The following is a 12,581-nucleotide window of genomic DNA, read 5'->3' on the forward strand; positions in this document are numbered from 1 at the left end:
TAGGTTGATGCTGGCTCACAAGACAATAATTTTGGTAAAATTAATACAAATAAATGATCCTGTAGCCTTCATAACTGTACAGAGAAATGTTAAATGTTTAGCTCAAATTATGAACTGCTATAACATAATATACATCTTGGTGAATCTGAGTTAATAAGGAAAATACAATTGTACTATGTATATGATTGGGAAAATTTGTATGCTTTATAAGGTTTCTTTCACATGATTTGATTTTATATTATACCTAAGAATGTGTATGCTTCTTAAATTTTAGTAAAACAACAATATATTGGTAGAAATTTTCTTATATAAGAAGTAAATGTAGCATCTATTTGTCTGCCTTAATCCTAAATATAAAGCAATATCTATTGTCGTGGTCTGTGATTTATTTTTTCCTTTTTCTTAATATCTGTGGGGTTTTTTTATTGATTTCAGAGAGGAAGAAAGAGGGAGAGAGAGAAACATCAATGATGAGAGAATCATGGACCGGCTGCCTCCTACACGCCCCACACTGGGGACCGAGCCTGCACCCTGGGCCTGGGCCCTGACCGGGAATGGAATCCTGACCTCCTGTCATAGGTCAAGGCTCAACCACTGAGCCACCTGGCCAGGCTCTTTTTCCTTTCTCTTCTGGTTGCTTTGCGTGTCGTTGAGGTCGGAGCACGCGGAGGTAGAGGCTGTTACAGTAACTGTGCCGAGTTCTGGGGTTCGGTCTCCGGCTGGGACACCTGCCAGCACCTGATCTTGGTATCTTGGTCGGCTGCCTCTTCGTTTCTGGGTGCGTCTGTCAAGCGAGGACAGTAAGCCTCCCGTTTGACACTGTGATGGGCGCTCGCGGCACAGGCGTCTGCTGCTCAGCCCGGCAGCTGGCCCAGGCCGGGCGGCGGGGCCCGGGGAGCTGAGTCATCGGGGATGATGCCGCTCTGACTCACGCTGCTGGCCACGCCGGTGCTCAGGCTGTGTCTGGGCGGCCACCCGGGGCTCCTTGGAGGGCCTCGCTTGGGGGTGGGAGGTCTGCAATAACCGCTAGCGTCTGTGTTGGCAGGAAGGCTGAGTAACTGTGGGCATCCGGGTTGCCCGTCTGCACAACACCGGGACCCGCGTCCCTGCCCTCCACGCGTCTGGTAGCAAACAAGCAGCCCGGGCCGCGTGAGGCTGGGTGGCTGACATGCGACTCCTCTCTGGCATCCGAGGGTGCGGCCCAGTCAGGGCCGTGGGACGCTACCAGGGGGCGGCTGTTCTCTTCCTCTCCCCGATTTCCTCGAAGGGACGGTGGGGAGCAAACCTCGGTGCGATCGGAGCTCACAGAGGCGGAGGAGTCCGCAGCTCAAGCTGTGAGCAGATCAGCCGGGGAGAGTCCGGGGGTGGCCCAACTGCTCCGTGGAGTCAGCCCTCGCCGACTGGACGGACCCGGCCTCTGTCTCTGAGACTCAGCCGACACGGCCAAGGGAACGCGGGTTCTTAAATCAGAATAACAGTGTGAACACGGGATTCGGATAGCTGCCTTAGAGAGACCTTCTGTGGCAGCGGTTGCCAGCCTTACGGACCTACCTCACTGACCACCAGGGGTCTGTGCACCACTGACGGGCGACCGCTGCTCCAACGGTTTCCTATGGCACGTGTCCTTATGTCCACGAAGGGCTGATTTTCACAGCTTATTGAAAACTTTAACAGATGTCCACGCCCATGACATGTAACATGATGCCATGATGTGTATGAAGGAGGAGCGGTAGGAGCGGCCGGGCCTGGGCGTGGCCCTGTGAGCACCACCAGACCACGGACTGCAGGGAGCACAGACCTCTGTGCAGACGACACCAGGCCGGAGGGAAACAGGCCTCGACGGAGAAGTCCTCCCCAGACGTCCGGTTCCTCTCACCAAGATTCTCCTTTACACCGACACTCCGTTCTGTGTCTTCACACACGGCCTAGCGTGTGTGACTCAAAACCATGGAGAACATAGGAAAAGTGAAGCTGATGGCGTTAGAGAGGAACAAAGAAAGAGAAATAATACATAGCGGAACAGGCTTAGGAGTTTTTGCCAGATTCTTGGGAGAGATCTGATAAAACAGGGCCTCAGAAATGACCCCTAGCCCAGCCAGCCAGGCTCAGTGGCTGAGGGTCAACCTATGAACCAGAACGTCACGGTTCGATTCCCGGTCAAGGGCACAGGCCCGGGTTGCGGGCTCAACCCCCAGTGGGGGGCGTGCAGGAGGCAGCCGATCCATGATTTTCTCTCATCATTGATGTTTCTAGCTCTCTCTCCTTCTCCTTTCCTCTCTGAAATCAATAATAAAATATTAAAAAAATAAAAATATAATCTGCAGTTTATCTGACTGGTGCTGGTGGTTCGGGTGGGAATGGTAATCTCTCTGACTTTCTCCACCCGATTCAGAACCTGGAGTTTAAGGTCACACTCTAACCATACGGCGTCTATCCTGGCGTGAGTTCGCATCAGGGAGGTCTTGAAAGGGGTTAAGCAGAGATGAGGCAAAACTCTGAGTCATAACACATGACACAAACCCCCGAGCTGAATAGCAGGTATGCGAGTGTATGCAAATTATCAAGGGGTAATGACAGTCTGGGTAACGACAACTATTATTGCTATGGAGTGTGCCATGCCCTTATTGGGCTGGTTTCTACACTGTTTGCAATAATCCATTAAAAAACGCATTGGACACACAGGGTTTTTTTTTTTTGAGTTTGTAAACGTTCATTTCCCACCCTGACCTATAACCCTAGAGCCATAACTAAATTTACAGTTTAAGCTAAATCTAGCACAAAACGGTTCCTGATCATCTCTAATCCTGGAGGTTTTAAAGGATACTTGATAAAAAAAAAATTAAAATGCAAAAACAGCACAAAGGTAATTACATTATTTATCACGGAAAGACCAGTCAACCTGGTCGCGTTCCCAACTCCAGCGTGAATGAAATATTACACAGGCTTTTCTCTGGGGTGATCGAGTATATAGACCAGAAACCCCCCAAAGAAGCTGTATTCCTAAAGTTAACTCAGTCCTTATTAACGCTCTAGGCATCTTACCAACCAGAAAGGTGAAATATTCACCTGAAAAATGACTGCAGTGCTAAGTTCTTTCTTTGCTTCATGTGCACAATGGATAATTAATTCAAGAGAAAAACATCTCAGAGGGTGAAGGAAAAAATAGCCAACAGTGACGTTCGAGGGAGCTAGACACATGCTATTGAGGCCAAGCTCAGGGAAGCGCCGTCCTTCCTGCCCCAGTTCCAGCCCCGCCCCGATGAGCTGGATGGAGCTCATTTTCCAGTCAGTGAGTTATCTGGGTCTCGGGCTCTTCTCTCCCCTCTGGCTGACTACCTCTCGCTTCTCTGCTCAGCAGCACTCCCACCAGAAGCGCGAGGACATCAGGCGAAAGGAAAAAGGGAGCCATCCACGGGCATTTCGAAGTACTCTGAAGCTTGAATTAATTTTTTTCTTTTCCTTTTTAAAAATATATATTTTTACTGATTTCAGAGAGAGGAAAGGAAGGGGGAGGGAGACACAGAAACATCAGTGATGGGAGAGAATCACTGCCTCCTGCACACCCCCTACTGGGGATCACGCCTGAAACCTAGACATGTGCCCTGACTGGGAATCAAACCTGGGACCCACCAGTCCACAGGCCGATGCTCTATCCACTGAGCCAAACCGGCCAGGGCTATTTGTGACGTTTTAAGAAAGTCTGTTTGCCTAGTGATTCAGTTCGTCACCCGTGCCTGAGACCAATCTCTCAGATGGTTTGTAGGTAATGAGGTCATATTTGTGGGTCACAAATACAGCCTTAAATGCTGCTTAAACTGAATCAATTACACAACCATAAATGATGCTTGAGAAAGGAAAGTGGTTATTACAGTACACAAACAGAAACCTTTAAAACAGTACTATTAAGTATTTATTAAAAAAAACCCCAACAATCTTAAAGAACAAAGAGAATGATTTCAAGTAAATGTCTTAGAAGACCTAAGGGGAAAATGTGAAATTAGTTTCTTGTGAAAAATAAATCCCAGGCACAGCGCCTGCACGGCACAATGTGAAAGAATAAAACGCCTACTGGCTAAAGAAGCAGGGGTGGGGTGGGGGGTGGGGAAGGTGGTTGCTATCAACAAGCCAAAACACCGCCCCCCCCAAACGCCAAACCCAACAAAAAGTAAAACAGTATAGGTAGTTTGGAAAAAAGTTAATACAATACATGCAATTGTGGGATATTATGTTAAATAGCCATCTTTATATGACCTTCTACTTCTGAGCCTCATAAAATAGCGGTGCTTACTTCTAAGATTGTTTTCAAATGACCAAGTTAAAGGGGCCTTTCAGGATGAAAAGGATTCATCTGAGGACGGAAGGGGGCAGAGGCGGAGGAGGAGGCTGTACCCCAGCCTCTCTCTCTCCTGGTTCCCCTCATCCTTTCAGGCGAGAATGCACCCGAGTTGGGTTCTCCACCAACAGATCCTCACGGGAGGGACATGCCACCAGACTGAGAGAAAAGGAGCCACTGAGCCCTTTCCACGCCTGAGTGTGAACTTCGTTTTCACTGGTGACAGGGTCAGGCCATGGAGCAAACATACGATCCACGAGCAGCTCCCGCTGCTGCGCTCCTGAGCCAGTTTATTAAAAAAGGAGGCGAAACGCTACCGCCCTCGCGGACTCTCACTCTCAAACCCGGGGGACGAGGCTGGGACCCCGAGGCAGCCGGCAGTCCCAGCGCCAGGGGTTGGGGGAAGCGTGCGGCAGGCAGTTCATGCGGGGACCGGGCCTATCGGAAACGCTCAGGAGGGTCTGCGTCAGGCCTTTCCTTTGCCGAGCGACACGGGACGAAGCCTTTTCCTCTCTCAGGAAGCAGCAGCTGACACATCCCCGCATTCCTGTGGTTTCTCAGCACCGCACCGGGTCATGTGTCACCTCCGGTGGCTTTCCGTGGCCCCGTCGCCACGTGAGTGACGTCAGCCCGGCTGACGCGTCTCGTGGCTGAGCATCGACCGATGAACCAGGAGGTCACAACCGGGCACGTGCCCTGACCTGGAACTGAACCGTGACCTCCTGGCTGAGATGACGCCCAACCAACTGAGCCACCCCAGCCAGGGCTCTCCTCTGCTTTCTTTAAGGAATGTTATACTTTCAGGTTTTTCATTTCGGTATGTGCCTGTTATTTTGTAGTAATTTTTACACACTGGCTAAGATGTGCATCAACATTTAATTCTGGGGCACGTGGACACCCAATTTTACTAGCGTTATTAGTTGAAAAGACCATACCTATTTTGTTCACTGTATTTCCTTTGTCAAAAATGAAGTTATTCATGCAACCGACTGCCTTTGCGGTTGTTTTCTGGACTCACTCGGCTTCATCAATCCGGTCTCCTGTCTGTCTGTCTGTCTGCCGACACCAACCACATCGCCGTGGTTACAAATAAGTCGCGAAATCAGAAACACTGAAGGCTTTCTACTCGGTTCCTTTTGAAGTGAGTCCTGTGAGTCCTTTGCATTCAGAATCGACTTGTTCAACAAATTCTACCCAACAACCGTGCCGATGTTTCGGTTGGGATACACATCATCTTTAGATCAGTCTGAGGGATACCTGCCCCCCAACAACAGAACCCCCATTTCTTTAGTCTCGAATTCCTGTCAGCAGTAGATTGTGGATCCCAGGGCCCCTGTCTTTCAGTTCTTTGTCGGACGGGTCCGTTTGATGCTTTTGCTGCTCTTGGTACCTTGACAGAATACGATGCATTTATTTCCCTTTCCAGCTGTCTACTGGCTGTGTATTAGAAAAGCACAAACGACCTTCCTAAGCTGATCCTGCGTCTTGCAACCTTGCTCCGCTCATTTATTATTTAAAATGATCCGCCGCAGGCCAAGGCCAGGAGGAGGCGAGCTGGGCACTGGCCTGGCGTGCAGGATGGCGGGGAGGACAGGAAAAGTGAGCCGTGGAGACAAGCAGCACTCTAATGACATCTTTTAAAAAGCCAAACTGGAGAGCAACAAGCCCATAGGCTGGAGGCCTCTTGTAAAGAAAGTGGTTTTTCCTGGTACAAGCAGGTTTCTACCTAAACCATCTGTGGACAGACACCTCCACGTCTTCCTAGCAGCTGCATAGCTCTTCTTTCTTTCCCGTCTCTGACTGAACAGGGTAGCAACTCGAACCCGGTGGGGAACGGAAGTGGCAAAGCCACCTGTTTCTCTCAGGAGGCAGCCCGCCAGTCTCTGCCCCTTCCCTGCGGTGGCTGCTGTGGGCTGATGCTGGTCCTCAGGTTCAGGAGCTGCCTTTGTATTTTCAGCTCTCTGAGATCGCTTCGACATTAGGAAGAGATCTTCGGATTTCTTTCAATGTCCTTTTTGTTTGGTTTATGGAGATGAGGATATAGTTTATGTTGTTGGTGTTATTAATACGTAGTTTGTAATTTACAGTTACATTGTATCTATTTTTTATTATCTTCTTATTTTTACGCATCAAAACATTTTTCAGACAAAGGCTTCACCAGGTGCCTAGGGCGTCTGGTGAGGACTCTGTTCAGAAGCTACTGGTGGGAACAGCGCCTCCTGGCGTCCTGACGAAGAACGACGTCTCATGCGCAGCGCGGACCTCCCAGCGATGAGCAGAGAGGGGACCCACAGAGGAGGGGCGCTGTCCCAGCAGCACATCTACATGCCCGCTGTCCCCCTTTGTTAATTCCTCTAACAAAGCCCACCCCGCTCCCTGTCTGCACCAGGTGAGGCCAGCTGAGCCCCCATCTCGTGCTGAACTCTGGCCTTAGCCCCCACACAGGATGGAGATGTCAGTCTTTGCTCGCTAACTCCGCGCATTCGGACAAAATGCAGAATGCATTTTATTGTCTTTGGGGTGGGGGGAGGGTAACATTTTCTTTCCAAGCCTAAAGTAGATGATTTCTAAGGCTTCTGCAGGGAGAATAAAGGATGCACTTAACGTTGATTCTTGGAAGCCCTAATTATACAGTGCGTCTCCTCATAAGCTTTGCCAAATTGCAGCTTGGGAACAAAAAAGAATGCTCTTCGTTAGTAATAAATTGTCACCACAAGGATCACTGTGCCAAGTCGAATTCACAGGGAAGAAAAGGCAACCTTGAGAGCCGAGCAGCAGGCTGGCCGGTGCAGGCTGCGGGGCGGCCCTCCCAGCGCCCTCAGGGTCTCGACGCCTCTCCCCGCCTTCCAGCTGAGCCCTGGGTCCCGGGCCTCCTCTCGGCAGCAGAGGTCCCGGCCCAGGGCGCCAGCAGACCTCCGCGCCCCCAGCACCCTCTTCTTCCAAAAGGCCAGCCTTGCTCAGCCCTGGCCACAGGGGGTGGCTTTCCCCAGTCCGTCATTAAAGGTGCTGCGCGCGGTGGAGAATGAGGTGGGAAAACCGCAGTGCGAGTGATAATTAAACGTGGAAAAGGAGGGCTCCCCGCTCTCGGGCAGCTCCTGGCCTTTGTCATCAGAGGATTCGGGGGCGGTGGGGCCTCCGCCCTCAGCCCCGGCTGCGCCCAGTGCACACAGGCCACTCGCCCGGGTCCGAATGGGAATGCCATCGTTAAATGTTAAAATGCTGCCAAAACCGGTTTAGCTCGGTGGATAGAGCGTCGGCCTGCGGACTGAAGGGTCCCAGGTTCGATTCCGGTCAAGGGCATGTACCTTGGTTGCGGGCACATCCCCAGTAGGAGGTGTGCAGGAGGCAGCTGGTCGATGTTTCTCTCTCATCGATGTTTCTAACTCTCTATCCCCCTCCCTTCCTCTCTGTAAAAAATCAATAAAATATATTTTAAAAAAAATGTTAAAATGCTGTCTTTTATATGGGGAGTGAGAATGTTACAAATTAGCCCTGAGAACACATCGAGAGAATACGGTGCACCATGGAAATGGTCAGAGAACTGGAAACGAGAAAGGCACGCGCTGTTTTCTCAGGAGAGAAGGCATGGGGAGAAGAAAATGGTTTCCAGGGAGATGGGAGGAACATGTGAACGGTCTCTCCTTCCCATGTGGCCTTGGAACCACCCGCCAGGGCCTCCTCGTCCTGGCTTCCTCATCTACTTCCTGTCGTTTCACAACAGCGGCCCACTGTCCTGACTTCAGACTCCTGCCCGGGGAGGGGCGCTCAAGACAGGCCCTTGCTCAGGGCGGTTTTCCCGGAGGCACACGGTTCATCTAAATCAGCGATGGCGAACCTTCTGAGCTCGGCGTGTCAGCATTTTGAAAAACCCTAACTTAACTCTGGTGCCGTGTCACATATAGAAATCTTTTGATTTTTGCAACCATAGTAAAACAAAGACTTATATTTTTGATATTTATTTTATATATTTAAATGCCATTTAACACAGAAAAATCAACCAAAAAAATGAGTTCGCGTGTCACCTCTGACACGCGTGTCATAGGTTCGTCATCACTGGCCTAAATGCTACCGAAGCAATCCCTGGGCAAGTGTAGTTCCTGTTGTTCTGATGTTGCATTCAAAGTGAGCCTGGACTTCTGAGGGCCTGACGTACTATGGAGAGGACACTGTTAGGAGACAGGAGCAGGGATGTGACAAGTAAATTGCCAGTTCAAGTTCTGGCTTCCGCGTCGAACTGCTGTGTAACCTTGGGCGTGTTACCTGACCTCCGTGTGCCTCGGTTTCCTCATCTGTGAAGCGGGGGAAATAATTGTCCCTGTCTGATAAGGTTCCCAACAGGCTAAATGAGTGTTCAAGTGTATAAGCATTTGGACCTTGCCGAGCACAGAGTGAATACTGTATAAATGTTCAGTTATTACTGTTATTACCAGTGCCAGGTGCACGGATTCGTGCACATTGAAAGGAAATCTGGTGCAGGTGAACCAGATTCAGGGCCGACAGGGCCCCAGCAGCAAGCTAACCTACCTGCCAGACTGTCTGCCCCTGGTGGTCATTGTGCGTCATTGCTACCGGTCAGACGGTCGAATGGTTGCTTAGGCTTTTATATATATAGATTATTACCATTATTATTTTATTGCATGTTTAGTACCTAGCACAGTACTTAATACTCTGGGCCAGGGCTGGCGAACCTTTTTTCTGCTAAGGGTCACTTGGATATTTATAGCATCATTCTCTGGCCATACAAAATGATCAACTTAGAAACTAGCCTCTTTGTTTAGTCAAACATTTAATAAACTCACCCCAAATGCCTTGGCAGGGTCAGACATTCCCCACCCCTGCTCTAGGCCAAGGCTAACAATATACTGAACACTTTTATGGCTGACTGCCTTTTGTCCGTGTCGTTCTGAGAAAAGCTTCCCCAAAGATGTGTGTCCATTAAAACTCAAATAACTCAACATGGTGGTCATTAGACATGACAGCATAATGAAAAAACACAAGTCATTGCGAGATCAAGCCCAGAAAATGAAAAACTCCAAATAAGCGGGAGCTACAGATTTCAGGGGGGTCTGGGTCCCTGCACGTCCGAAAGGCAGACTCGAGGGAGATGAATTATGTTCTGTGTTATCACATTTTGTTTCAAGGTAAGCGCTTTCTATAAGGAAATAGGACTGGATGGCGCAGGCAGCAGCGGGACATCCGAAGTCCCTTGTAAGTTTTCCTTCTATCAGTTTTTTGGGGGGAACATCCACAGTTTCATTAGATTTTAAAATATATATCATTAGAATACTTGACGTATTCTTATTTATCTTCCATGAACTGATGAAAAAAAGTCTTTTCTACAACACACATGCGTGCGTGCACGCACACAAACACACACACTCCCCTAAACTTTAATTTACCACCAGCTCATTCAGATAGAAAGGGAAGGAGGGAGGAAGGGAGGGAGGGAGAGGAAGAGAGAGAGAGGAGAGAGGAGAGAGGAGAGAGGAGAGAGAAGATAGAGAGAAAGAGAGAGAGAGATGTATGTGTTCATTTGTGTATGTGGAGGGGGAGAGATGGGAGGAGGGAAAGAGAGAGCATGAATGAATAACGTTAAGAACAACTCCAACCAGTTACTGAAGAGAAAACACGCTCTACGGGGTAAAACACCGCAGGCGACACACAGAAGCCCACAAAGAATGCGTGCACCCGATTTTACCGGAATATTTGTGCTCGGGGCTTTAGAAGTAAAAAGATCATTGACTCATTTAGTGTGAAGGGTGTTAAAATTATCTGGCAGATTATTTCCCACTGAAAACACAGAAATAAACTTTACAAGCAGATCCTCGGCTCCTGCCTCGGGTTCGCATTTACAGTGACGGATGGGCTGCGATTCCTCGGGAAGGCCGCCGCCGTCGTGAACACCAGCCACGGAGAGTGAACAGCGGCCCCACAGCGCGGCTGGTTCTGGTTCTGGCCGATCTGCCTCGCTGCTCCCCCCACGAATGCAGACGCCTCCCCCCTCCCCCCCCCTCCGCACGGCCTCATTTATAACACGGCCCCGCGCGGCACCGGGTTTTATGAGTTCTCGGGCTTTTCTTTCTTTTTTATCTTTCTGTGCATCAGCAAAGCCACTGGCAGATGCTTTAATAAAATATACTATGTGCATTAATATTTATAAGCCTATGAATTGATGTTTAAATAAACATTCACCAACTTAATGCCAATTCTTTAGTTTTAGACGTTAAATCACACTTACGCGGTCCGGGAAGTCGGCCTTGAGCTCCGTGACACTCTGACACCAGTAGGCGGCCGTCTTCTCGCTGATGAGCTCGATGTTGAGGAAGGAGCTCTGCCCGGGGCCGTAGGAAGGCCCGGAGGTGGTCCCCCGGATGATTCTGGGCGAGACGTTCGTCACGATGTCCTACGGGAAGAGTCATGACACTGAGCCACTGTCCGGCAAAGGGAACCCGTGATCTTCATTCTACGCTCATTTCCTCGGGACAGTATTTTACCAAGTCCCTGCTCACATTTTTAGAGGATAACTTTAAAATATATTTTATCAACACTTAAAAAAAAATCTTTACTGTTGAAAGTATTACCTGTGTCCCCTTTCCCCCACTAAAACATATTTTAAATAATAGTGGAGACTTAACTCGTTCCAAATGCAAGAGTAAAATCAGTTATTCGTTAGCTTTATTTAAATGACATCCTGTGATGATAAGATTAGCAGAGTGAGAAGAAATTTTAAAAAAAGTAAATTCATTTTTACTGGTGTTGGGCCTACACATGTGAATTTATTTGCAATTGAATAAGAAAAACATGACAAGTAACATGTAAGAGGATCATTTCAGCCCATCTAATCCAAGTATTTCCAATGAGATTTTAATTCCAATGAATAAGAGTTAATGCTTATAAAGGGAAAAAATGTTTTCCTAAAAGGTAGTTCTCGGGTACCTGAGCCAACAAGTACATATTGGTACTGCTGGCTCCTCCAGCGTTCACACACATCCTGACATCCGAACGGGGTCACCCAACCCCAGGGCTCCATCTAGGAACCCCCACTCCATGAGAACCCACTCTGCGGACACCAAACCTTCCCGAGCTCTGTAAACAGTAAACCGCCCAATTAACCTGCTTGTTAAGGCTAATTAACGACCCACCACCGCGTCTATAGCTTAACAAAACAGAATAACATGCGCACATTAGCAAAAACTGAAAGAAAAAGGAAAAAAGAAGAAAACGGTTTCTTCTGCCAACTTCCAATTAAAATTAGTTTTGAGTAAAGGTCATTTAGTGGAGGATTTTTATCAGAATTAGTCATTTAAGTACCCCTCCTCACCATCTTGTCACTTCTAGGGAGATAACATGAACCCCCATTAGTAGATAGCAATTAAGGTCAATTTACATATTTTAATTAAGAACCACCCCATATAAAACAATTAGCGTAATAGGCATCCTAACTGGATTTCATAACATTTGGACGTTTTTCCAACTAGATAGACAGGAAACCTTAATTAGCATTAATTAGTACTGATCTGCATATGTTTGATAAGGCATACCCTTGCCACAAAAGATTATTTATTCCCGAATCTGCCAAATGCTACAGTTGCTGAGGATAAAAGGACTTTTCTTCCCGCTGCATGATAATTCCCGGTAATTTACATTCACTTTTACATTCGAATTAGTATATTATAACATAGCTGGGATAAATGTTACAATCAGCCTCCTTAAATATGTACATTTTTACTTATAGGAACCCTGCCAGTTAATGTTTTACTAATTAAGCCTTTTCACGGCTATTGTCATTGTGGGCAACATCCCCAGCTTCACTTTGATTTGCTATTAGGGAGCCTTGTTACAGGATCTTAATGGAGTCACTCTGGGAAGCTGAAGCCCTGTGGGTCAGGATTTTGTCGCTGCAAATGCTTAATTCCACACTCTGCGTCCCTGTACCCCTGCGCCCTTGCACCCGAGTTTGCACCCCCGCGCCCCTGCACCCGCGTTCTGCGCCCCTGCACCGAGTTCTGCGCCCCTGCACCCGAGTTTGCACCCCCGCGCCCCTGCACCCGAGTTTGCACCCCCGTGCCCCTGCACCCGAGTTCTGCGCCCCTGCACCCGCGTTCTGCGCCCCTGCACCCCTGCACCCGAGTTTGCACCCCCGCGCCCCTGCACCCCCTGCACCCGAGTTCTGCACCCCTGCACCCGCGTTCTGCGCCCCTGCACCCGAGTTTGCACCCCCGCGCCCCTGCACCCCCTGCACCTGAGT

At 48.9% G+C, this 12,581-nt stretch overlaps 1 protein-coding gene across 1 annotated transcript in view; it reads right to left on the reverse strand.

Annotated features, from left to right (window-relative positions):
- The window catches only part of DPYD (dihydropyrimidine dehydrogenase), a 349,138-nt gene that overhangs the window by 101,650 nt on the left and 234,907 nt on the right, over nucleotides 1-12,581 (reverse strand). Inside the window, exon 14 of the mRNA XM_081111986.1 lies at nucleotides 10,572-10,736. Within this exon, the coding sequence (XP_080968112.1) occupies nucleotides 10,572-10,736 (165 nt within the window). The remainder of the gene's footprint in view (nucleotides 1-10,571; nucleotides 10,737-12,581) is intronic.

Source organism: Myotis nattereri, assembly GCF_964212035.1.
Source record: "Myotis nattereri genome assembly, chromosome: 18".
Taxonomy (NCBI): Eukaryota; Metazoa; Chordata; class Mammalia; order Chiroptera; family Vespertilionidae; genus Myotis; species Myotis nattereri.